Source organism: Lepidochelys kempii, chromosome 5 (assembly GCF_965140285.1).
Source record: "Lepidochelys kempii isolate rLepKem1 chromosome 5, rLepKem1.hap1, whole genome shotgun sequence".
NCBI lineage: Eukaryota > Metazoa > Chordata > Testudines > Cheloniidae > Lepidochelys > Lepidochelys kempii.
Window position 1 is genome coordinate 121,445,884 of NC_136384.1, and position 27,212 is coordinate 121,473,095.

Consider the following 27,212-nt stretch of genomic DNA (forward strand, 5'->3'; position numbering starts at 1 on the left):
GGTGTTAGACTTGCTAAGGCCTGGGGCCAAAGCCCAAGCCCCACCACCTGGGGCCAAAGCTCAAGGGCTTCAGCCCTGCATGGCAGGATTCATGCTTCGACTTCAGCCCTGGGAAGCAGGGCTCAGATTATAGGCCCTTTCCCTGGGCGGAAGACCTTGGGGTTCAGCTTTGGCCCCCTGGCTCGAGGCATCCAGCTTGGGCGGGTTCAGGCTTCGGTCCCCCCTTTCTGGGGTCTTGTAGTAATTTTTGTTGCCAGAAGGGGGTCACGGTGCAGTGAAGTTTGAGAATCCCTGCTATAGGGTATGCAATTACTTTAAACTCAGTGTAAGTAGCTGCTAAATGAAAATCTGCATGAACCAATTCTTGTTTTCAAACAAGTTCTCATTCACTAAAGCACTCAAGCTTATGCTTTAATGTAAAGCACATGCTTCAGTGTTTTATGAACAGGGGTGGTTTGTTGAATCAGAATCTAGAGGGACATAAAAACAAGGAGTCCTGTAGCACCTTAAAAACTAACAGATTTATTTGGGCAGTAGGTTTTTTACCCACGAAAGCTTATGCCCAAATAAATCTGTTAGTCTTTAAGGTGCCACCGGACTCCTCATTGTTTTTGTGGATACAGACTAACACAGCTACCCCTTGATAGAGGAACATAAAGCATAAGGGACATAATTATGGGCATTATTTCCTACAGACCAGAAAAATAATAACTGTAAAATTACAAATGGCCATTTGGGGTTCAGATTTGCTTTCTCTCAATCATTCCCCATCTCAGCCTAATGCTATCCTCAAAAAAGTGATGCCTGTTCTAGTGAGGTATTTATATGAAGAGTATACAAAGTCCATGCAAGACCAAATATCCAGTAAGTTACGTGCCCACTATTAGACTTATAAAATGATTAGTGTTAATTTATAAATGGTGCCTGATCATAAAAATAAGGCTCATGTACAACATTGGGGGTAACTGTTTTTTCTTCAAGTGCTTGCTCATATCGATTCCAATGAGGTGACTCTCAAGCAGGAACTCGAAGGCGGGGTCGGAGCTCTTGGATTCATTGATTGAAGCACTGTTCTGCCGAAGGCTGCATCATCTCTAGTCTGCTGAGGAAATGCTGAGGTAAGGGTGTGGATTGAGGACCATGTCGCAGCCCTGCAAATTTCCTGGGTTGGAACCTGGGCCAGGAATGCCGCTGAAGATGCCTGTGCCCTCATGAAGGGCGCAGTCAGCATGGGGGCAGGTACTTTCGCCAGATCGTAGCACACCCGGATTCATGATGTAATCTATGATGAAATCCTTTGAGAAGAACTGGAAGCCCTTCCATTCTGTCTGCTACTGCGATGAATAGTTGAGTGGATTTTTGAAGCAGCTTCATCCATTTGATACAGAAGGCTAATGCCTGGCAAACATCCAAAGAGTAGAGTTTTTGTGCCAGGCTGTTTGCGTGCGACTTGGGATAAAAAACTGGGAGAAAAATATCCTGATTAACATGAAACTGGGAGATGACCTTCGGGAGGAAGGCTGGGTGCAACCAAAGCTGAACCTTGTCCTTACGGCTCAGACATTAGGGCCTTCAACTTAGATACCCTCTTGGCAGATTATTATTGCCACTAGGAATGCTACCTTACACGAGAGAGCGGGCAAAGAGCATGTTGTGAGTGGTTCAAGCGGGGGGCATTAATTTGGAAAGAACCAGGTTAAGGTGCCAGGCTGGTATCGGCTGCCGTGCTTGAGGTTATAGCCTGTCAAGTCCTTTAAGAAAGCATCCAACTATTGGGTTGGTGAAGACCGATTGGCCCGCCACGCCTGGGTGAAAGCCAGAAATGGCAACCAAGTGAACATGTATTGACGACATAGAAAGGCCCTGCCGCTTCAGGTGCAGAAGGTAGTCCAAAATAAAAAGGTACCGTCGAGTGCATAGGAGGGATAAAGGCAGAAAACTCTGCCCTCGAGTCTTCTGGCAGAAGCTCCGTGAATTTTGACATAGCCCCACAGAAACTGAAGCTATATCTGCTAAAGATCACCTGGTGGTTGGAAATCCGAAGCTGAAGCCCCCTGGTAGAATACACTTTCCTCCTGAAAAGATCCAGCTTCTTCGCATCTCGGGCTTTAGGTGATGGACCTTGATGCCCTTGACGTTCCTGTTCATTTGCCGCCGCCATCACTAAGGAGTCTGGTGGTGGGTGTGAAAAAAAGTGTTCCAACGCTTTAGAGGGAAAACAAAATACTTCCTCTCTGTCCTTTTCACCATTGGGGGCAGGGAGGCAGCATTTTCATGGTTTCTGGTATGATTTTAATGAGCGCTGGGGCAACTCGGAGCAACAGTCAATGGTGACAGGCTAGGCAATGCCAGGCTTATGTGGCCTAACGTGGATCTCACTGCACCTGAGTCCTTCTGCCCTGGTCTCGGTGTGGGTGAGTGCCCCATCTGGCTTCTTGAGGGACACCCAGGGACTGGGAACAGTGCCGCCTGCTGCTCTGTGCGGAGTCCCTGTGCTGGGAGCTCTGCTGGTGCCAAGCGTCTCTATCAGAGTCCTTTTTTGGTGCCAAAGTTTCCCGCATCAACGCCAGAGCACTGTGCACCAATGCTGAGGCGCTAGGTGTTGGTTTAGCCAAACACGGCTCCGAGTGAGGACGGCCTCCCTCAGAAGGCTCGTCAACCGTTGCCACCTCTCTTTTTGAGTCCTGGGACAGAATCACCTACTGATCTTGCGACGATCCTTCTGGTGCAATTCCCCCAAACACTTCAAGCAGGAAGTATGAGGGTTGATCCTGGGCATAGGCTTATTACAAGCTGTGCAGTGTTTAAACTCCGGGGACTGAGGCATGCCCCAGTATTGGGGGGGAGGGAGAGGAAAAATAGGGGGTACCCCTAGAACAATTCCCTACAATAATTCTAACTATATAATGACTAAACTAAGTACAACTACTAACTACTGATCTAACTGAACAAGCATTCTGGCTAACTGGCACAGGAGGTAAGAAGGAACTGAAGTGGCAGCAGGTCAGCACGGTCCTATATACGGCGCCATGGAGGCACGACTCCAGGGTGCGCCTAAGCTGAACCAATGGGTAGGGGAAAAACCTTCCGGGTACTGTGTACATAGCATGCACACACCGAACTGGAATTGACACGAGCAAGCACCTGTACGATGGTTCCTCTAATTTTTAAAAGAATAAACCCCTTTTTAAACCAGAAAACACATTTAATATTCCAAATATGTCAGTTTTAGAAACAATGAACAGTAATAACAGACCGCCTTAGGAAATGAAGTCCTTTTCCTTAAAAATATCTGGAAGCCAGCTCCAAGTTCAGCTACACCAGCTTGCCATTTGTGAGTAAAAAATAAATACACATTTAGTGGGAGAGGGCAAGGTGAGCATCCTAAATTCAGGCATCATGCAGGAGTTGCTTCTGTTGCTGGAGCTCCTGCTGCAGGGTCAACAGCATAGCTAGGGGCTACATGCAGGAAGGGGATGAAGTTGTATCATATGCATGCGCTAGGAGAAGAATTTGTCCCAAACACAGTAACTACTGAAGCACAAATGGTACCCTTATAACAAAGTCACCACCAGGGGTACTCTCCACATAGCACATGTCCAGCGTTCTGAGTTTTAGATTACCTTTTCAAAAGGTTTGGAATTATCTGGTTAGCTTACACTGTAGAATGCATTCAAAGTTCTTTGCATTGCCTTTTTAGAATTGCAATGAATAGTAAACAAAACAGCAGTGCTACAAATAGCTTTGATCGAAGTTTCACAGGTGCATATGGTTTAGCAGTATATTGTCACTTAGGAATGAGAGTCATCATCATCTTTCATTGTCAACAGCAGGAGGCACTCCCAGCTTTGTACTACAGTAATCAGGATACAACCCAACATTTGTTTTAAAATGTTATGTCTTAGGTTATCTTTCTATCTCCTTTCTTTCCTGTTCCCAATCAGCGGGGTTGTGTATAATGGATGTAGTAACTTCTGTGGTTTCCACATGCAAGGAGAATTAGTGTAGGACTAAACCATGCAGAAAGTTTAAATGTGTGAGAAAAGAAAGCTCATTTTCATAACCTTGCCCCTTCCCTACCCAAAGAACTCTGCAAGCTCCTCTGTGGAAATCCTGGTAGGGGGAATTTTGTTTGGCCGTGTTTAAACGGACTGATTTTTTCCAAGAATAAGATTATCCACTTTGAAGCCAGTATTTGTAGCCAGCCAGGCCTTGGCCAGCCCACAAAGGCTTGTGTATAAATTTACTCTCGATACACTACAGCACAAAATAAAAAAAACACACCTCAGTTTGAATTTTTAACTACTGCAACATTGCTCAAAGTCTGTTTCCCCCAATGCTTTGCACTAAGACAAAGTAACTAGCTGGATATTATGACGAGAATATATACTGGTTTTTCTTTGCTTTGTCACATTTGCAGCAGTTTGTCATTTTAGGTACTTAAAAGGCATGTGTACAATCAGAATTTTGCCAATAAAGATTTTTAAATATTGGTAATGTGAAGAAGAGTGCTTCTATTTCAGTGACATCTATCAGAGAATTCTGGAGATACAAGTTAGGTGAACCTGAAAGAACTGTATGAAATAGCAAGCAGCTATTTTACATTTCTATGATACAGTTAGTCTATGAACAGACAAATGTACTGTATATAAAAACTAAGACTCAATGAAGAAACTTGTAAATAAGATCTGACTCATCTTTTTAATACATATTTTACACTTTTTATATTTATGCTAAGTTTCCAAAGAACTGGGGATAAGTTAATGAGAAACTCTGCCTATGCCACCTTCAGATAAAACAAATACTGAAATACTATAGCTATATAATATTTTGGGTCAGATAATTTTACTGCAAATTTATAAAACTAAACAATAATCATAAGGTAGGTATATTTAAAAATACACAACAAATCTACATGTTCCCATTTATCAATTGGTTTCAAAAAAGTGGTTTCTGGAAATGTCAGTATGTCAAAGGACACTCACAAGCCTGTATGTTACTTTTGGACTCTAAACCACCTATGATTTTTTTCCAGGAAAAATGGCAAAGCTTGAAAAGAACCCATAAGAGTTTAGAAGGGCACTCATGGTGCACTCACCCTTCTATCTCATCCTTAACTACCTGCTCCCACCCATCTCTTCTTTGTGGAGAATACTCTGCCCTCTGTAAGGGTGAGAGTGGCACAAGGAGGATCCTCATTCCCTAAAGGGACCACACCTGTTTTACAAAAAGAAAAGGAGTACTTGTGGCAACTTAGAGACTATCAAATTTATTCTAGCATAAGCTTTTGTGAACTACAGTCCACAGTTATTCAACAGCTGCCTGCCTTTTAAAATGTTTTGCTTTGTGTTTCAGTGTATCTGATCACGTATAGATGTGTATTCTCCTCACTTTAAAGGTCTACTGACTGCAAGAGCCGCAGACTCTCAATAGACTGCTTCTTCCAATTAGTATGTCCATTGTTATACCCCCATGTTATATTTGTTTCTAATAAGGATGTCCATGTTCTTCTGAGATTCTATGAAGCTAGCGTATGGTTCTAGCCTTTGCCAATATTTCAAATTCCTTAAAGCAAGTGATGTGGCTGCGGTGCCATTTCTGACATGAACAAAGTAAAAAAATATTTGTTATCCTCCTTTGTCTGATTTCCAATTTAGATTTTAGGACAAATATTTTAACAAATATTCTATGCCAATATCAAACTACCAACCACTTGCATTGTTTGATTCCACCTATTCAAGCTTACATCAGGATTGAGGTTGCTGACAAGCAAAACAGAATTTCCTGGAACACCAGCAACTCCAGGGATAGCCATCCGTCCAGTCACTGCAGAGGTGGTGATTGCGAGAGGACCAAGTGCTCCAGGAAGAGATGGGACTGAAAGACCTGAAAAATGATACTCAATTTATGGAGCAAAGGAAGTGGGAAAACTATTTCAGAAGACTAAAAATAATTTCAAATTATGTGACAATTGATTTATTTAAAAATAAATTCAACACCCAATAATAAATGGTTCCAAAAGCATATTTTAGTTGGTTCTCCCAAAAGATTATCTACGATATAGACCAGTGGTTTCCACCTCTTTTCCTGTGACAAAAACTCCAAGCCCAACAAAAATCCATCCACATGTTCTTGGCTCAGTCCCTTCTGTCATACAATTATGTCTGGCAAAAACAGACACAGAGATATCTGGGTTGGAGGTGAGGGGGACATCCATGGGCAGGTGGGCTATTTTGGGAGTTGAATGAGTGCTACTGGAGCTTGCTTTTTAATTGTAGGTTTTGGGGTCTTGCACTTCTCATGATGGTCACTCCAAAATACAAACTCACTACCTCAAAATAAAACAACAGTGACATTGCAAGGAGATCTTGAGTAATAAAGTAGTAAGGGTGGGAGGAATAGCTCAGTGGTTTGAGCATAGGCCTGCTAAACCCAGGGTTGTGAGTTCAATCCTTGAGAGGGGCCATTTAGGGATCTGGGGCAAAAACTAGGGATTGGGCCTGCTTTGAGCAGGGTGTTGGACTAGATGACCTCCTGAGATCCCTTACAACCCTGATATTCTATGATAAGCACATATATAAAAAAGCTATAGTAATCCATCATTTTTAGAATTACAGATTTCTAGTTTTATCACTTTCAAGTAGCCCTTTTTACTGTGTGTAATTTCTTAGTAGAATCAGAAGCCAGAGCACAAATGACAGAGTGTAGATCATGACTAAGGTTAAGATTTTGTCACGGATATTTTTAGAAAGTCACATGACCTGTCCCTGACTTTTACTAAAATCATCCCACAAAATGGGGAGCCCAGCTTCAGGGTCCCCACACTGCCTGCAGAAGTTGGGCAGCTCTGGGGCCCCCCACCACCTGTGAGGGCTCGGAGCTCCAGAGTCCCCTGTGCCTCGGGCAGCTCCAGGTGCCCTGGTGCCTGCGACCGCTGGGGGGGGGGGTTGGGGGAGAGAGACCCCACAGCTCTCGGCCGACAAGGCTGAATTCACAGAGGTTGTGGAAGTCACAGAATCTGTAACTTCCGCGGCCTCCGTGAAAAAAATCATAGCCTTAATCATAACAACCAACAGTACATGTAATTCCTACAGTTTATTTAAATAGTAATACTTTGGGTAGTATGCTATGCAAATAGAGGTAGACTGACTGCTTTTTATGAATACTTATAGATCTTGATATTGCTACATTATCATTCTCTTTAACTAGATGGATTTCAACAATTTAAGGCAGTCTTCAAATTTACCAAACCAAAAATAAAGACTTACCTGCCGCTTGATGAAAACCAATGGCTGGGGCAAATCCAGCAGCCCCAGCATATGGTGAAGAGATTATTCCTGGGGTGCCTAGAATTCAGACACATCTAATTAAAATCTATTCCAACATATTTAGCAAATAGAAAGATTGTCAGTATAGAGACATTTCCTATCACTGAAAGTTCAGAACAACACTCTTCCAAAAGTTTTACTGTATTTTGTGTTCTCTGTGGAATATTAGTGGTGGCCCTTCCAATCACTATAATTTTCAACAAGTTTTCTAAATACTATCAAAAGCAAAAGGATATTGACGTAGACCAGTCCAACAGTGATCACAAAGAGAAATGTAATGAGCTACCTTATTTTAACATTAGGGATATTTATGCAAAAAGGATGAACTCCTTCACTTCTAGCCTTTCTTCAGTAGGGATTATAGTTAGCGATCAAGATTTAACAGACGCCTCCAGCATCCAAGATATTGAGGATGTTTATAACACAACATCTGTAGAGAATGGTGCTGGAAAATGAGTTGAATCACTTTCTCTTTCCTTTATTTCTGTTTTCAGATATTTGGTTAATGCAGATTTATAAACTCCAGTGAATTTAAGAGCACTTAATTCTCAGGGTACTTAACTGTCAGCCATATTTGGACATTCTTTGCTCTCATGTTGTCACACAAGCTTTATTGTTTAGATGAGGCTTAAAAATATACCTCATATGGCAATTTAGTTTTCACATGACTAGTTCTATGCATTTTAGGTGTGTGGGGTGGAAAAAGATGAAAAATGGTATAAATTAAATGCAAGTCTAATGTTTGTTCCTGCAGCTGTCTGATTTATACAGAATGTTTTTTGTAATATATTGCTATTTAGGTAACTGCAGATTGCTAATATGTGGGAAATATAGCAAAATTAAGTGAAGTTTCTACATGCAAGTATACTTGTAAAAAAAAAAAAAAGCCATTAAAATACATGTAAAACTACATTCACTAAGTAGACATGGAGATTAGGAACCTAATACGCTTCCTGAGTCAGGATGGGAAATTCATTGGGGGAGGGATAGCTCAGTGGTTTGAGCATTGGCCTGCTAAACCCAGGGTTGTGAGTTCAATCCTTGAGTGAGCCATTTGGGATCTGGGGCAAAAATTGGGGATTGGTCCTGCTTTGAGCAGGGGGTTGGACTAGATGTCCTCTTGAGGTCCCTTCCAACCCTGGTATTCTAGGATTATAGAACTCAGGTTCAACAAACAAAGTTGATGTTTGAAAAAAATTATTTACAAGGTTAGAAGATACAATCAGAATTTTCACTGCTTTGTCTGCAATAAAAATCTGAAGATGTGAACACTAAATATCAAAAGAGATAAAATGCTAGCATAGTGAAACAAAGTAAATAGTGAATGGATTCTACCCTCCCACACCAACCCCCATTCAATACACTTACATTTGGGTTAAATCTCTAGTTGGAGTTTCTTTAGTTACCTTTAAAAATTAGAATTTATTTTAAATAATTTTTTCTGCATCAGCTTTGATGTCTCCTCCTAAATTAGGTTGGGACAAAGGCTACTCTGCTGGCAAGATACGGCAGCAAAAAGCAGACTGGCAGAGCATTGTCCAGCTAAGTTCAGACACTGTACCAGGTCAAAAGTTTCTCCTCTGCGTTTAAGAATTCAACTGAAGGGGAGGAGGCATAAGGTTATGAGGAGAAGTCTGAGCCACGCTAACTTGAGTGCTTTTCAGAGAGTGAGGCTGTGGACAGGGGATTTTGAATCCTACGTGATACCAGGTATCAACAAGATTTGCCAGGAGCTGGCTCCTTCCTCTGACTGTGTCAAAATGCTTTCCTATTCTCCATAAGCACATGTGACAGATGTCCCCATCAATGCCCTCACATATTCTGATAAATTGAAGGTTACAGCCAATATGAGGATGTTAATATGTACAGCCTCAGACAGCTATTTGAGAAAGGAGAAATAAGAAATGTGGTAATTGTTCACTTATTTGTGAAGGTTGTAAACACTTAGGAAGGAAAGGAATGTATGTTAACAAAAGGGGATATAACTATAAATAACCAAATAAAATTAAAAGGTTAAGATTTAAGATGAACACGTGAAAATGCCTGGCAGCAAAGTACAGTATTAAACCATAGAATGCTGTCCCCATGGAAAGCAATGAATGCCCAGTCATGAAACATACAAGATTAGAAAACCTCACAAAACAAATGTGAAGGCAAATAGATGGACTAGATATTTTATTGGATCTTTTTAATTTCTCATGTCTAATGACATGTCTACGTGAACCTTTAGTTTATGGCAAGCTGCGGTGTAAATCTACCCTGCACTAGCTTACTGCAGACTAAGTGTTCTTGTGGACTCCGTTAATGTCCTCTTTGAAACAGGACTAGATCAAAACACATTAACAAACTGTTTAAATGCATCAGCAGGGCTCACAAGGTCAGTTAGTCTACAGCAGGCTAGTGTGGGGTAGAGTCACACCCCACCTTGCCACAAACAAAATGGTCGCATAGACAGCCCTTAAGATTCTGATTAAACACTTATGGGAACAATCTGGATATGTTCAAAAGTAAGCTTCAAGGACAGGATCTCAAACATTGCCCTCACATATGACCACTTGAAGTCACATTTTGGGAAGACTTCAGGGAACAAAGAATTAAGAAATAAACTCAAGATGACAGAGTACAGTCACCTGCTCTGCTATTCAACTGAATTCATTTTACACACTTCCCAAATTTTTAGTTTTCAATATGCCACCCATCTTTTACTTACAAAATGTAACTGTATTCTAGAAGTTTTCAGGGGGAAACATTAATTGAACAAACTGATACAGCCTGAAACAATATACAACAAAATGAGTTTAGAAGAACTATCTAGCAAATGCGCTTATTCTACAATCACAAACAGGCTTTCCCAAGTGCTCAAATCCCCACCCGCAAAGATGAAGGCCACAAACTGGGAATCAGGAAACATGTGGAGCCCTAACTACAACAAAGATTGCTTTCTTAACGGCTTTCATTTTAAGTGAGTTTTAAAATCACTCAATTATCCTGAGCAGCACATAGGTTGGTGTTGTGTACATACACACACAACCACTCCTCCCTTTCAAAATGAAATGTTAAGCAAACAAAAGAATCTGTTTACACACACAACTACATTTTAGTCCCCCACTTCTGAGAAATGCATTCTACACATAGGGCCCTACGTTTTCAGTTTTTATTTTATTTCATTTACCCCAGGAATTTATCAGTGTTTATTACTACAACTACAACAACAAAAAAAAACACCTGGTGAAAATCGGTTAATATTAATATTTTTCTGGGTAAATATTAGGGTTTATTTTGGTGGACAGAAGAAAAAAGTATTCAGTAGAGTAATGCTTTGATGAATGGAATTCAATGTGGTATGATACAGAACTAAAACAGAATTCAAAACAAATGCTACCTCTGAGTTTAACAATATATCTCTAATCCCCAAATCAAACTTTTCATTTGAACCAACAGCTTACTGTTGTAGACTTAGAACTATTAGCCTATAAATATTTACATTTAATAATTGGGCCACACCATTTGCACTGCATACACTCAACTTCATCCTTTTCTCCTGTTTGTTTTTTTAAAACGTTGAAATATCTCCTTGTGTTGTGAAATGTATTCTGATACAGATTTTTGTATTCTTTCCATTTTAGCGTGTCAGATCTTTAACTTATCTGTTAACAGCTTGAAATATGTATGTGATGGACGTGAGATTCATCAGTACATTCAGAACTTCTGCGCGTGCCTGTTTATTGTGTGTATCTTCTATACAAATAGACAGCCTCACTTCAACAGGCAGCTTTGCATATACACACAGACTAGTGTATTATAGTAATACATATATCTCATGCAACATACTGTATTTCCTTAATAAAACAAGTTATTTTTATATATTTGAATGATACAAAAGTAGGGTGAAAATTTGGGAAAAAATGAATACTTCTTGTAAAACCCACGATTTTTTCAGTAAAACTCAGTTTAAACTGAAAATGAAGGGGGTCATCTACACATAATGTAAATAAGTAACATGATCATGGTATGTTCATTTTTTGACTACTTAAGTCCCAAAGGCAGAAGTGATAAATTGAATTAGATACATTTCCTAAACTAACATGGATATTAGTGGGTATAGTGCAATACTGTAGGAATGACCACATTAACAACTGAAGCAGACACCTAAGCTCTGAGAAATTATTTTGGCAGCCTACTACCCCTCTTATCTGTAGTCACAAAGTGTCCCTTATACAAACAATGCAAAGCATTAATCACATCACATTTTATGCTTGTAATACATGCACTTGTGCATTATACTGACAAGTTTTGGGAATATGGGTACTAATCATTCATTCACAGTCCTGGTTTCCATTATCATTTATTACTGAAGAAGCAATGACAAAGGGCTTTTATTCTGCCAGATGGGACCTGTATGTTGGACACCGATACCAAACAGACACGTAAGAATAGAATACAGCTAAAATAGGAAGATCAGGAATTCTAGCATATGTACAACATCCTCTGCTATCTAGTTGACTGCAGATTTTAAGCAAACATTCAGAAAATCTATTATGCCTTATGGGGAAAAAAGCTTTTTCAAATCAAATTTATTCCAAAATGCATCAGAAGTTTTTTAACATGAGATATCTACCCAAATGTTTAACATTCAAATGATTTTAAATACAGCAGTTTAGTAATTACTTAAAAAAACTGCAATATCCAAATCCTAAAATAAGGGCTAAAATCACTAAATGTACATATTGATAATTATCTACCACTGTTGCTTGCTTTATCTGAATTTTCTATCACTGCAGCCTCCACTTGCTATAACAAAGAAGCAGCCCAGGGTTCCAGCTTCTTCACTATCAGGACATTTTATCTTCAGATACTTGAGCCCTGTCTGTTCTACCACTTTCACTCATGCTACCACGGCTGGAAAATCTGGATCCCTATTTCTCCAGACAGGAACACCTTACCTCTTACCCTTCACATGTGCAACTATCTAATTCTCACCATTCTTTTCAAATAAAGGTCTGTACCAGATGCTAGAAATCTGATATTTTTAATCTTTTACTGCCCGCAGCGTTAAGTCTTCTTGTGATTGCAGACATCTTAAACCCTTAGGGTTAGAGGACAGTGGTAAAGATGCCTGAAAGCTATCTATACCAGCAGTTCCACGCTTTTTGGTGCAGCTGCACTGGTGGAGAATTATGAGTTATTTGTTAAAGTAGAAAGGACCTGGTGGAGTAGGTAGGTGGTGCTTGTACCAGTCTCAGCCCACAAATGTGTAATGTAAGCCCTACATCATAGCCAAGTCTTTTCTTAATCTATGGTACCATAATCACTCTTTCCCTCTCGCTGAAGTTTCAGGCAAATTAGTTAAGCATGATTCAACAGAACTTACCAGGTTTGTAACCGTCACAATCTTAAGCATAGAGAGACCCCAAAGTTTCCATGATACCGTACTGATGACTTACAATAATTTTGTTTTTAAATAGAAATAGTTCTTATTTTATTATGCAGAAATATTCAATGGCTTCATTTTTGTTTACTTTTAAAACAGTGCGACTGCCAAACAAGCACAGCTAACTTCATTAGTGGTGGTCGGGGACTCTCTCCTCAGGGGGACTGAGTCATCTATCTGCCGCCCCCTCCGGGAAAACCGAGAAGTCTGCCAGGAGCTAGGATTCACAATGTGACGGAGAGACTGCCGAGACTCATCAAGCCCTCGGATCGGTACCCCTTCCTGCTTCTCCACGTGGGCACCAATTATACCGCCAAGAATGACCTTGAGCGGATCACTGTGGACTATGTGGCTCTGGGAAGAAGGATAAAGGAGTTTGAGACGCAAGTGGTCTTCTCTTCCATCCTCCCCGTGGAAGGAAAAGGCCTGGGTAGAGACCGTCGAATCGTGGAAGTCAACGAATGGCTACGGAGGTGGTGTCGGAGAGAAGGCTTTGGATTCTTTGACCATGGGATGGTGTTCCAAGAAGGAAGAGTGCTAGGCAGAGACGGGCTCCACCTAACAAAGAGAAGGAAGAGCATCTTCGCAAGCAGTCTGGCTAACCTAGTGAGGAGGGCTTTAAACTAGGTTCACCGGGGGAAGGAGACCAAAGCCCTGAGGTAAGTGGGATACCGGGAGGAAGCACGAGCCAGAGCGCGTGACAGGGCAGGGGTCCTGCGTCATACTGAGAAAGAGGGACGATCAGCGAGTTATCTCATGTGCCCATACACAAATGCAAGAAGCCTGAGAAACAAGCAGGGAGAACTGGAAGTCCTGGCACAGTCAAGGAATTACGATGTGATTGGAATAACAGAGACTTGGTGGGATAACTCACATGACTGGAGTACTGTCATGGATGGATATAAACTGTTCAGGAACGACAAGCAGGGCAGAAAAGGTGGGGGAGTTGCACTGTATGTAAGGGAGCAGTATGACTGCTCAGAGCTCAAGTATGAAACTGCAGAAAAACCTGAGTGTCTCTGGATTAAGTTTAGAAGTGTGAGCAACAAGGGTGATGTCGTGGTGGGAGTCTGCTATAGACCACCGGACCAGGGGGATGAGGTGGACGAGGCTTTCTTCCGGCAACTCACAGAAGTTACTAGATCGCAGACCCTGGTTCTCATGGGACACTTCAATCACCCTGATATCTGCTGGGAGAGCAATACAGCGGTGCACAGACAATCCAGGAAGTTTTTGGAAAGGGTAGGGGACAATTTCCTGGTGCAAGTGCTGGAGGAACCAACTAGGGGCAGAGCTCTTCTTGACCTGCTGCTCACAAACTGGGAAGAATTAGTAGGGGAAGCTAAAGTGGATGGGAACATGGGAGGCAGTGACCATGAGATGGTCGAGTTCAGGATCCTGACACAGGGAAGAAAGGAGAGCAGCACAATACGGACCCTGGACTTCAGAAAAGCAGACTGACTCCCTCAGGGAACGGATGGGCAGGATCCCCTGGGAGAATAACATGAGGGGGAAAGGAGTCCAGGAGAGCTGGCTGTATTTTAAAGAATCCTATTTGAGGTTACAGGGACAAACCATCCCGATCTGTAGAAAGAATAGTAAATATGGCAGGCGACCAGCTTCGCTTAACAGTGAAATCCTTGCTGATCTTGAACACAAAAAAGAAGCTTACAAGAAGTAGAAGATGGACAAATGATCAGGGAAGAGTATAAAAATATTGCTCGGGGATGCAGGAGGGAAATCAGGAAGGCCAAATCACACCTGGAGTTTCAGCTTGCAAGAGATGTTAAAACTAACAAGAAGGGTTTCTTCAGGTATGTTAGCAACAAGAAGAAAGTCAAGGAAAGTGTGGGCCTCTTACTGAATGAGGGAGGCAACCTAGTGACAGAGGATGTGGAAAAAGCTAATGTACTCAGTGCTTTTTTTGCCTCTGTCTTCACGAACAAGGTCAGCTCCCAAACTACTGCACTGGGCAGCACAGCCCGAGGAGAAGGTGACCAGCCCTCTGTGGAGAGAGAAGTGGTTCAGGACTATTTAGAAAAGCTGGACGAGCACAAGTCCATTGGGCCGAATGTGCTGCATCTGAGAGTGCTAAAGGAGTTGGCGGAGTGATTGCAGAGCCATTGGCCATTATCTTTGAAAACTCACGGCGATAGGGGGAAGTTCCGGATGACTGGAAAAAGGCTAGTGTAGTGCCAATCTTTAAAAATTCTGAAGCACTTAGAGGAAAGTGATCAGGAACAGTCAGCATGGATTCACCAAGGGCAAGTCATGCCTGACTAATCTAATTGCCTTCTATGAAGAGATAACTGGCTCTGTGGATGAGGGGAAAGCGGTGGACGTGTTGTTCCTTGACTTTAGCAAAGCTTTTGACACTGTCTCCCACAGTATTCTTCCCAGCAAGTTAAAGAAGTATGGGCTGGATGAATGGACTATAAGGTGCATAGAAAGTTGGCTAGATTGTCGGGCTCAACGGGTAGTGATCAATGGCTCCATGTCTAGTTGGCAGCCGGGATCAAGTGGAGTGCCCCAAGGGTCGCTCCTCGGGCCGGTTTTGTTCAATATCTTCATAAATGATCTGGAGGATGGTGTGGATTGCATCTTCAGTAAGTTTGCAGCTGACACTAAGCTGGGAGGAGAGGTAGATACACTGGAGGGTAGGGATAGGATACAGAGGGACCTAGACAAATTAGAGGATTGGGCCAAAAGAAATCTGATGACGTTTAACAAGGACAAGTGCAGAGTCCTGCACTTAGGACGGAAGAACCCCATGCACCGCTACAGACTAGGGACCGAATGGCTCAGCAGCAGTTCTGCAGAAAAGGACCTAGGGGTTACAGTGGACGAGAAGCTGGATAGGAGTCAACAGTGTGCACTTGTTGCCAAGAAGGCCAATGGCATTTTGGGATGTATATGTAGGGGCACTGCCAGCAGGTCGAGGGACGTGATCGTTCCCCTCTATTCGACATTGGTGAGGCCTCATCTGGAGTACTGTGTCCAGTTTTGGGCCCCACACTACAAGAAAGATGTGGAAAAATTGGAAAGAGTCCAGAGGAGGGCAACAAAAATGATTAGGGAACTGGAGCACATGAGTTATGAGGAGAGGCTGAGGGAACTGGGATTGTTTAGTCTGCGGAAGAGAAGAATGAGGGGGGATTTGATAGCTGCTTTCAACTACCTGAAAGGGGGTTCCAAAGAGGATGGCTCTAGACTGTTCTCAGTGGTAGCTGATGACAGAACAAGGAGTAATGGTCTCAAGTTGCAGTGGGGGAGGTTTAGGTTGGATATTAGGAAAAACTTTTTCACTAGGAGGGTGGTGGAACACTGGAATGTGTTACCTGGGGAGGTGGTGGAATCTCCTTCCTTAGAAGTTTTTAAGGTCAGGCTTGACAAAGCCCTGGCTGGGATGATTTAGTCAGGGATTGATCCTGCTTTGAGCAGGGGGTTGGACTAGATGACCTCCTGATGTCCCTTCCAACCCTGATATTCTATGAGTGTATGATTATGTGCATACTTCCTAACAAAACCCCTACAAGCAAACAGCAAAGAGAGTCATCTCAGGACTACATCGAAAAGTTATACTGTGCTAGAGGAAAATAAGATTTTCTTACCCATGTTTGTAGCACTTTGACCAGTTGGACTGCACTACAGAAATATATTTTATTTTTGTACACAACAAGGGAAGCATTTGGCCCTTAATGAAGACCCATCCAACAGCCAAGAGCTAGAAATCTCACTTGTCAGCTGTAGTTGCTGTCTGCCAAGAAAGCTGGAAATACTTGTCAAAATAGCACAGATGGCTACATCTCCTTCAGCTAGTCAAATGCCTCTTTTTCATAATTTCCATTACCATTAAGGTTGTTTAAATAAAATTGCCAAAGCCACAATACCAACATGACAGCCAATATATTGGAATTTTTGGTCTCTTCTGCTGTCATAACTGCAGTGCATTAACTGTTAAGCAGCCTTGTGGAATACAAGTGTATATGGCTACAACACGTCTCAAATATGGTCTCTTTAAATCCTTAGTATCACTCAATTAATACCTTTACCCACAATAAATTGTTAAAACTACTTATAATACATCTCCAGTTTTTAAATTTTACAAAAGCTGATCAGTAAGCAAAGCAGCTCATATTCCAATATTTCACTTAAACTAGTCTTTCACAAACACAATCCCTCCCCCAAAATCATACCTACTTAGAAATTTTTACTTCCATACCTCATTCCTGAGGGAACGTTCAATGAAATTAAAAGATGGCAAATTTAAAACCAACAAAAGGAAATACTTTTCCGCACAATGCATAGTTAAACTGTGGAACTCATTGCCACCAGAAGTTGTTGAGGCTGAGAAAATACCAAGTTCCAAACACTACCACCATTTATAGATACCAAAAATATCGATTTAAAATTTAAAAATTTTAAAAATTAATTATAAATGTCGGAGGAATATTAAACCTCATGCTCTCAAGGCAATCTTTAACTAAGAGATCAGGATAAGTTCTTGCAGGGGGGCAGAAAATACCACATATACCTAACATGGGGTTCTTACACCTCCCTTTACAGCATCCGGCACTGACCACAGTTGGAGAGAATATAATGAGTGGATGAATTTTTAGTCTGATTCACTATGGTAATTTCTACATTCCCAAAACCAACAAAAGAAATTCTACTAAGGAGAGATGCAAACCCCCTACTTAGTGATAAAAAGCGAAAAACTCTTTAAAAAGCCAAAAACCATGAAGAAGAAGTGAAGTTAAATTACAAACACACAGTATAGTATAGATTGGGGTGGGCAAATTACGGCCCTCATCTCCAGCCCCACCCCAGAGCCTGCACCCCCAGCTGGAGCCCTCACTACCCCTGCCCTCCAACCCCCCACCCCAGTCCGAAGCCCACTCCCACACCCTGAACTCGTCATTTCTGGCCCAACCTCAGAGCCCTCACCCCCTCCTGCACTCCAACCCCCAATTTTGTGAGCATTCATGGCCAGCCATACAATTTCCATACCCAGATATGGCCCTCAGGCCAAAAAGTTTGCCCACCCCTGGTGTAGATACACAAGGAACAGTGAGAAGCAAAACTACACTTAATTTGTGGTAAAGGGGCATCATAACTACATTCCTGAGGGAATTTTGAACCAAAAAATTTAAAATTATGAGCACAATATTTTAAAATTCTGCAAATTTTATTTCTCAAATAAATGTGGAGGCTCCAGCACGGTACTGGAGAGCACAGGCCACTGGCTGTACTGAGGTGGGAGATCACTGTGCAGCTCCCACCACCCCTGACACAGACTCAGCAGTGAAGCTGCACCCAACCCTGACACAGCACAATGACTTGGCCTGCCCCAGAAGCACCCACCCTCCATGCCAGGCGCACCAGGTGTGGGCAGGCAGGCTCCTGCGGCTCAGCAAGGCAGTTTGCAAGTATGAAGAGGCTTAGAGTGGGGGGATCCAGGTGTGGGTTGAGAGGGGTCTGTGGGGGACAATCTGGGTGCAGGCGGCTCAGTGGGGGATCTGGGTGCGGGAGGGATGTGGATGCACAGGAGCTTGTTGGGGGGTTCTGGGTGCAAAGGTAATGGGACTCTGCAGGAGGGTCCAGGTGATGGTAGTTGGGGCTCAGCAGGGCGGGTATGGATGTCGGGGGGGGACAGAGTTTGGCAGGGGGGTCTGGGTGTGGGAAGCACAGTGGAGGGTCCAGACGTGGGTGGAGGGGGGAGAATAGTTCAGAATACTACTAAGGAAATTTTGCCTGGTGGTGAGTAAATAATGTTCACAGAATGCTTTTGGCATTAAAAGTCTGAAGAATGGTTGGGTAAATTCAGTTAAAGATATTCACTTATTTTCCAGGAGTAGATTTTTTTCTTTAACACTTTATTGGCATTGTGTACTTTAGATTCACTAGTGTCACTCTCCTTTAGGAACCTTGGAAAATGAGAGTGGAAATTCCTAAAGGGCAATACAACATAAAAAGCAGAGAGGGACTTCCTCCATTATATTTACTTAGAAGGGGGGGTTTCCTTACCAAAAGTGGCAGCCATGTTGGGGTCAAGGGAGGGCTGGCCATCGCCAGAAGGAAGGTCAAGGCGAGTGAAGTCTCTGCTTTTGTCATTGTTGTATTTTACATTAAGGCTTGTTAACTTGGAGAAATCAATACGCAGAGTGCAGCATGCATTGTAGATATTCTGGCCATCCAGAGCCTAGAGAAAAAAGTGGTTGTAAAGTTTAAAAAGGCAAAACATGTTTACCATTCACATATCTATCTACCTATATTTACTCCAATTCAAATCCACACTAACAGCAACCTTTAAGAAGTTGTTGGACCATTCCAGACTAGCCATTGCACCACTTTCAGCCACAGATCCTTACTTTCTAGAATATTAGTGTAACCTACTGGGTCAGTATCTGTTAGGTATCTCTCTCTCTCTCTGCCAATCCACAGCTAACGGGGCCTTGTATGGCCCCCAGCTACAGAGCCTGGTCTCCTTATATGATGCTACAGATTCATGCTTTTAAGCCTTAGACATCTTCCACATTTAAACATTCACTATAAAATAGTGGCAGTGATATTCGTTTGGGGGGGTTTTGGAACAACAGATCACTGGAATTTGTGGATGTTGGCTCAAGAGCAGTAAATTAGAGTTACTCTTTATAGAGCTACCCTCACACCACTAGGAAAGGATAAATTAACTGAATGTGTCTTGATTATGCTCTTTTGAAGCATCAAAATCTTTTCTGCACAAGCACACTTGAGTACTCTCCTAGGACCTCATCATAAAAAACAAAGGAAAAAAAAATCAGAGGCTACATATTTTCCACAGATTACCAGTTATGATTTCAGATTCTGTTATATTGAAATAAAAATAATGATCCGCAAATCCCTAGAAAAATTGAATTAAACGTCTTTACCAGTCAGCCACCTTAACTCCAAATAAAACATTCTCTTGGTATTGAAAACTTCTTTTACTCAATAGTTTACAAGTTATATGAAGACGGCAGAAAGGCCACCACAAAATGGCTACCAGGCTAAAACATGGAATGATCAGGTGATCATTAATCCCTTGGGTAGGATTCTCATTTAAAGCGTGGCCATTTGGCACTGTCAAAGCAATGTAAAGAGGTCTTACAGTGAGTGTAAGGTCCCTTTATGCTGGCAGAGCAGTGCAAAGTGGCCTTAACGTAAATAAATATCAGACTTAGTACAGAATGTGAAGCTTTATCACATTACCGAAAAATAAAATGCACGTGCAATGCCTGAACTCTGGTCTCAAAATAAACATAAGAACATGATTCAGTTTGTTTGTAAGTTTGCCTGAAAATAAGTCTACACATTTAGTTATTGATTTCGGACTTTTTTCTCTTTCAGCTATGCAATTACCTGAAAAAATTAACATGAACAACCACAAAAGTAATATGCTCTGCATAAGGAAAGCTACAATAACAAAAATTTTGTAGCAAGAGTCATCTCTCACCTATATCAATGCTCACATTCTAAGAAACCAAAGAAAGATAAGCGGAAGCGGCATGCCTGAGGTCCATTTTCAAGAATCCGTTACCTGATACATAATAAGGCCTGGGCCACAAAAATTTTGTAATGGTATAACATCTGGTTATGGGTGTGAATTTCTTTTTATTTAAAGTCATACAAGTACAATGCATTGCTTATACACCAGTACAGCTTATTCCTTCTCCAGTACTGCACAAGGAGAGTTGTAACGCCTAACTAGTATGACTTGTAGTATACTGATATATTAAAGCTGTACAACTTTTGTATGTACACATGGGCTTAGCGTAAATGAGTCAGGCTGACAAAAGAAAAAAAGAGACAATTGTTGAAAGTAAAAGATAAACTATCCAAAAACTTCAAAATTGTTATTTACAGATAAGCGATACATGTTATGCAATATTGTTAGCCCAAAGTCAAAACAAGTAAAATATTTTTAAAAGCTTTTTAAAAGAGTAACTATATCATGAAGATTTTTATCTAAGAACAGTTAAACTAAACAAACTTTGTAGGGTATAGGCTACTATGCAATTTTAATAAATTAAGTTCACCACTAGTGAGTAATAAATTCAAGGTAGGTTTCTCAGCCATTTTATTGAAAAGGTAGGGGCTTCTCAGCAGACAGTTCCTAATCTATGGAACTGCAAACCAGAAGGAGATCCAAGATGAGTCTTTCCAGCTTTAGGGCATTCTGCAAACCTCACCTTGTCCAGGAAAATCACATATCAACACAAAATAGAAAGACTCCAAAAAAAGCGAAAGAGTGGATCTTACTCCTATTTTGAAGAGAACTTCCTGTTAATTTTGTAGTTCCAATATACCACAGTAATGGTCACTTTAGAAAAACATATGAGACTGTCTTCATGATTCTGAATTTACTACATTAGTTAATTAAAATATTTCAAATTTGTGCCTCCTGTCTCTGTGCAATCCATATTATCCAGCTATTTGATTTTGCAGTAAAGTCATAATTCTGGTTTGACAGTTTCTTAGACTAGTGTCAGCAGCACAGAAATATAAATTCACTGCAGGATCAGAGAGAAACCGAGCTGAGAGAGAGAGAATTTCTGTTAATTTGAATTTCTTCATGTCTCTAATATTAGCCCAGATAACATAGGTAGCTCCTTTTGACATCAGGAGGAGACAGGAAATAAAGCAAAACTCAAGATGTCACTTCCCTATTCTAGTCAAGGTCTTATTCAGCCCTCATCACCATAGCACAAGGGCACGTTCTAGAAGTGCATTTAAGCAACATAACTTGCATCTCTCATGTAGTTCTTGCTCCCTTTCTCCCCCTACCTGGGGTAAACTGGATGGAACTTTGAAAACTTTAAATATAAGTATGCTGAGCTGTATGTTTATATTAGCAAAGGGTAAGGTTGAAGATCTGTGCCTTGCACTTGGAACGAAAGTTCTCTGGTGGTTCTTAATTCCTGTGGAAGTTTGTTCTGGTCTTGAGCCAGCATGGACAAAGCTCTACCACAAGTGTAAAGCTCATCTGTGTTGGAGGCAGACAGCTCCACTGTGCCTGAGGAGCAGAGTTATTGACTGAAGTCCTGATCTCAGAGCTTTAGGTACTCTTTTAGGTATCATGGGTCCAGACCATTAAGTGTCCTAAAGGTAAGGAACAAGGCCTTGAATTTGACATGGTATTCTATATGAAGCCACCACAGGGACCAGAGGGTAGGTTTGATGTGCTTGCAGTAAACTGTGCTGCTGCGGAGATGTGCTGCTGCATGCTGGGTGTAATGGAGATAGACTGGCTGACACAGCTCAGCTACAGTTCCTAAGCACCAACAGTTCTATTTATTCTAAGAGCTGCATAGAAAATAGTCCAGGAAAACATAGCCCTAGTTCCACTCCCACAAAACCAAAAAACCAGGTGAGCCATCTATGACAGACTCTGGAAAAACCAAACAGAAAAGTTACTATTCTACAAATGTCCCAAAGAGTGAGTCTTATGGAAACAGAACAAGGTAAAATACTTCCTGAGTAAGTAGAACGTAAGAGGAAAAAGAAAAGGAGTACTTGTGGCACCTTAGAGACTAACCAGTTTATTTGAGCATAAGCTTTCGTGAGCTACAGCTCACTTCATCAGATGCATACTGTGAAAAATACAGAAGATGTTGATATTTATACACACAAATCATGAAAAAATGGGTGTTTATCACTACAAAAGGTTCTCTCCCCCCCCCCACGGCTGTTACTCTGACCAGCAGGAGAGTGGGGTGGGGGGAGAGAAAACCTTTTGTGGTGATAAACACCCATTTTTTTCACGATTTGTGTGTATAAAAACCAACATCATCTGTATTTTCCACAGTATGCATCCGACGAAGTGAGCTGCAGCTCACGAAAGCTTATGCTCAAATAAACTGGTTAGTCTCTAAGGTGCCACAAGTCCTCCTTTTCTTTTTGCGAACACAGACTAACACGGCTGTTACTCTGAAACCAGGAAAAAGAATGAGAATTTTCTCCTAAGTAACACACAGGTAGGGATCCCTGCTTTAAAGAGCATGAAGTTCTCTGTCTTTCCTTGCTTAGATAGCCCCAAAGACAATTTTAAGGGTAAGGACTAAGGTTTTTCTTAGGTGTTAAGAGATACCAGAAAGTGCATTTAACCTAAGATCTCACATAATTAAAGGAGTGCATAAAAACTTGTCAGCACCTCTGAACAAAGATCCCACCACATTCAGAGAGGAGTCCACATAGCTGTGTGTTGGCAGAGAAATGGAGAAGGCGGCCTATAGAGATGGAAAAGAACTCACATCTAAAAATGTTCTATTCTTTAAATCCTTATCACTATGACTACGAGGTTGCAGACCCTCAGGACTTTATCAAGCCCATTCTGAAAGAAGGCAAAAAAACTTAGAAAATATATCTAAAATTATTTAAATTTCTGTATTTGCTTCAGGAAAAAACGGCTACCTACCTTTCGTAACTGTTGTTCTTTGAGATGTGTTGCTCATGTCCATTACATTCTAGGTGTCTGCATGCACATGTGTACGGTTGTCGGAGACTTTTGGCTTAGCGGTATCTATAGGGCTGGCTGTGACCCCCTCTGGAGTGGCACTCTCATGTGGTGATATATCAGGTGCCGGCAACCCTACGCCCTCTCAGTTCCTTCTTGCCAGTAACTCCAACAGAGGGACAGGAGGGCAGGTAATGGAATGGACATGAGCAACACATCTTGAAGACAGTTATGAAAGGTAGGTAACCATTGCTCGTGTGGATTCCAGTTTAGGTGAATCACAAGCAGTAGCTATGGAGGTGGGCTCGCAGTTCACAGCTTGGAGGCTTACAGTACTGCTCTACAGAAGCCCGCATAATCCCAGGCCTACTGCATAACCACATGGTGGGATGTGAGGGTATGGACTGACAACCAGGTGGCCGCCTACAGATGTACTAGATAGGCACTTGGGCCAAAAAGTCTGCCGAAGAGGCCTGCGCCCTGGTCAAGTGGGTGGTGATGATCAGCGGGGGCAGCACCTTTGATTGATCATAGCAAAAGCGAATGCAGGCCGTGATCCAGCAGGAAATCCTCTGTACAGAAACAGGATGACCTTTCAGCCTGTCAGCCACAGCAACGAATAATTGTGTTGTCTTGTGAAAAGGATTGCTCCTTTCAATGTAGAAGGCCAGAGCCCTCCTGAAGTCCAGGGTATGTAGCCTGCACTCCTCCTCCAACTTATGTGGCTTTGGCCTTGGAGGAATCTGACTGATGTCTTGAGAGAAAACTGACCTGCCTTCAATCGGTGGGTGGAAGGCAGAGACGGCGGCTACATGGACCTTGATGGAGGAGAGCGAAAAGCCCTGAAGCTTGAGGTGCAGGAGGTAGTCTAGAATGATCTACAACGGAGCTTGCTCAGGACAAGCCCCCTTATACGCCATCCAGCAGGTGAATCACTTCCATTTGGCCAAGTAGGTGGCCCTGGTGGAGGGCTTTCTATTGCCCAACAGGACTCGCTGGATCTCAGATGAGCAGTGCTGTTCCTGCGCATTTAGCCACGCAGCAGCCAAGCCATCAGATGAAGTGCCACCAGGTTCGGGTGCAGGAGACTGATGTGGTTCTGGGACAAAAGGTCCGCCCTGAGTGGCATCCGGAACAGGGTTGCCACCAAGACATCCAGCAGCGTGCTGAACCAGTGTTGGCGTGGGCAAGCCAGCACTATGAGGATGACCTTCACCCTGTCCTGCTTGATCTTCCATGAGGACCTTGGGCTGCAACGGCACTGGAGGGAAGGCATACATCAGAGCCCCCGATCACGGGAGCAGGAAGGTGGCCAACAGGGATCCCTTGTCCCTGCCTTGGAACGAGCAGAAATTGTGGCATTTACTGTTCTGTCTGGATGCAAACAGGTCCCCCTGGGGAGTTCCCCACCTGCGGAACACAGAACTGACCACCTCCGGGTAAAGAGACCACTCGTGGCAAGACAAGAATGTCCTCCTAAGGTGATTTGCCCAAGTGTTCCTGGCCCCTGGGATGGCCACAAGGTGGATATCGTTCTGCAGGCAGAAATCCCAGAGCTGGAGCTATTCCTACCATAGGGCAGACAACCTGGCTCCCCCCTGCTTGTTGATACAGAAGACTGTGACCATGTTGTCCGTGAGGACCTGAACCATCTTGCCTTGTATGCGAGGCCAAAAGGCTTGGCAGGCTAGGTGAACCGCCCTAAGCTCCCTGACATTGATGTGCAGTGACTGATTGTGACTGGACCAACAGCCTTGAGTACAGAGATTGCTCAGGTGGCCTCCCCAACCCAGGTCTGAAGCATCGGAAACCAGAATCACTAACAAAACTGGGGTTGCGAAAGGGACTCCCTCCCGCACCAATGCGGGATCTTGCCACCAGCTAAGGAACGACAGTACGCTGTCCGGAACCCTGATCACCCAGTCCATACTGTGCTGGTTGAGGACAGACCAATGCCAGCCATGTGGAGTTGCGCGTGCCTAACTACGTAAGTGCATGCTGCCATGTGACTCAACAGTCTCAGGAACGTGTGGGTGGTGGTGATGAGTGGCGGTGATGAGTGGCTGGGCACGCAGAGATGAGATGAGGTCCACCATGGTTTTGGAACAGAGTCTTGCGGAGGAAGGCTCTGGCTTGAGTGGAGTCGAGTACTGCCCCAATGAATTCTATACATTGTAGTGGGGTGAAGGTTGACTTTTTGTCATTTGTTATTAGGCCCAGGTTGTGGCAGGTGGAACAGACCAGATCGAGATGCCTCCGCACCTGATCTGAGGACCAGCCCCTTATCCACCAGTTGTCGAGGTACGGGTAGATCTGGACTCCCCGACATCTCAGGTAAGCAGCCACTGGTGCTATACGCTTTGTGAACGCTCTCGGGGCCGACAGGAGACCAAAGGGCATTGCCATAAACTGGAAATGGCACTGGCCCAACATGAAAAGGAGGAAACGCCAGTGTCCTGGGAATGTGGAAATATAGAAGTATGTGTCCTTTAGATCGGGAGCGGCATATCAGTCTCCTGGATCCAGGGAGGGAATAATGGAGGCCAGGGAGACCATGTGAAATTTCAACTTTTTGAGAGACTTGTTGGGGCGGCACAGGTGTAGGATAAGTCTGAAGCCCCCTTTTGCCTTCAGAATGAGGAAGTAACAGGGGTAAAACCCTTTTCCTTCCATGTTTTGTGGAACCTCTTCCACTGCCCCTAAGCTCATGAGGTTTTCGACTTCCTGAGTGAGGAGTTGTTCACAAGAAGCGTCCCTGAAGAGGGACGGGGAAGGGAGATGGAAGGGTTAGTCGGCTACAAACTGCAGGGTATAGCCCAATGAGACTGTGTTGAGCACCAGCAGTCCGAAGTGATATGGGACCAGGCTGGCTGGAAAGGGTGGAGGTGGTTGAGGAAGATGGGGAGTGGATCCAGTGCAGTGACTGGGGCATCGTCCTTGAGCACACCCTCAAAATGATTGTTTCTGGCTGCACTGATCACTGAAAGGACCGGGCTGAGCAGGTGGATGAGACAATGACTGGTGGAGTTGCTTAAAACCCGTCTTTTTGTAGGAGCCAGAATGAGGGGTTCCCCAAAACCTCGATGATGGTGGAGGTGCAACTGTTTCCTGGCCTGCTGAGAAGTATGAAGGCCTAAGGAGCAGAGGGTGGCACAGGAGTCTTTAAGGCCATGGATCCTAGCATTAGTTAGTTCCCTCAAACTGGAGGTCCTGGAGGGTAGATTGAATCTCCTGGGACAGCCCAGAGGTCTGTAATAAGGAGCTATGCCTCATGGCTATTGCAGAGGTAAACACCCTGGACACCGAGTCTGTGGTGTCCCAGGCCATCTGGAGGACACCCCTGGCTACTGCCACGCCCTCATCTATGAGAGTGGCGAACTCCTGCGCCTGATCCTGTGGGAGGCTCTCTTTCAACTTGCCGACGGATTTCCACATGTTGAAATTGTACCTGCCAAGTAGGGCCTGATGGTTAGAGACCCTAAACTGGAGGCTCGCTGTGGAATAAATCTTTCTGCCAAACAAGTCTAGTCTCTTGGAATCATTATTTTTTGGGGGTGCCACTTGCCTGGCCCTGCCTGGCCCTTTCGTTGACAGCAGATACGACCAAGGACCCTGCATAAGGGTACGTGTAAAGGTATTAAAACACCTTGGTGGGGGCATATTATTTCTTTTCCGACTTCTTGGATGTGGGCGGAATGGAAGAGGAGGTCTGCCACATCGACTTGGTGATCTTCAGGACCCCTGGTGAACAAGCAATGCAACCCACGCTGGGGCAGAGGAGGGAATGGCACCGAAGAGGTTATCAGGTTCCTCAGCTAGCTCCTCGACCTCCAAGTTCAGGTTGACCACCACCCTTTTAAGGAGGGCTTGGTGCTCTCGAAGTCGGGGGTGGGGTGGGGGGTGAGAAATTGACAGATTTTGGAATCAGTTGGCAGTATATGGACTGGGGATTGGTTATAAAAAATTTTAAAATATTCAA

General features: G+C 43.2%; 1 protein-coding gene across 5 annotated transcripts in view; it reads right to left on the minus strand.

Annotated features, from left to right (window-relative positions):
- Positions 1-27,212, minus strand: part of PTBP3 (polypyrimidine tract binding protein 3) — a 122,063-nt gene that overhangs the window by 10,701 nt on the left and 84,150 nt on the right. For all 5 annotated transcript variants that reach the window (XM_073345644.2, XM_073345646.2, XM_073345648.2 and 2 more), the window contains 3 exons: positions 18,787-18,961; positions 7,269-7,346; positions 5,747-5,886 (listed from right to left, as the gene is read on the minus strand). In XM_073345644.2, the coding sequence (XP_073201745.1) occupies positions 5,747-5,886; positions 7,269-7,346; positions 18,787-18,961 (393 nt within the window). The remainder of the gene's footprint in view (positions 1-5,746; positions 5,887-7,268; positions 7,347-18,786; positions 18,962-27,212) is intronic.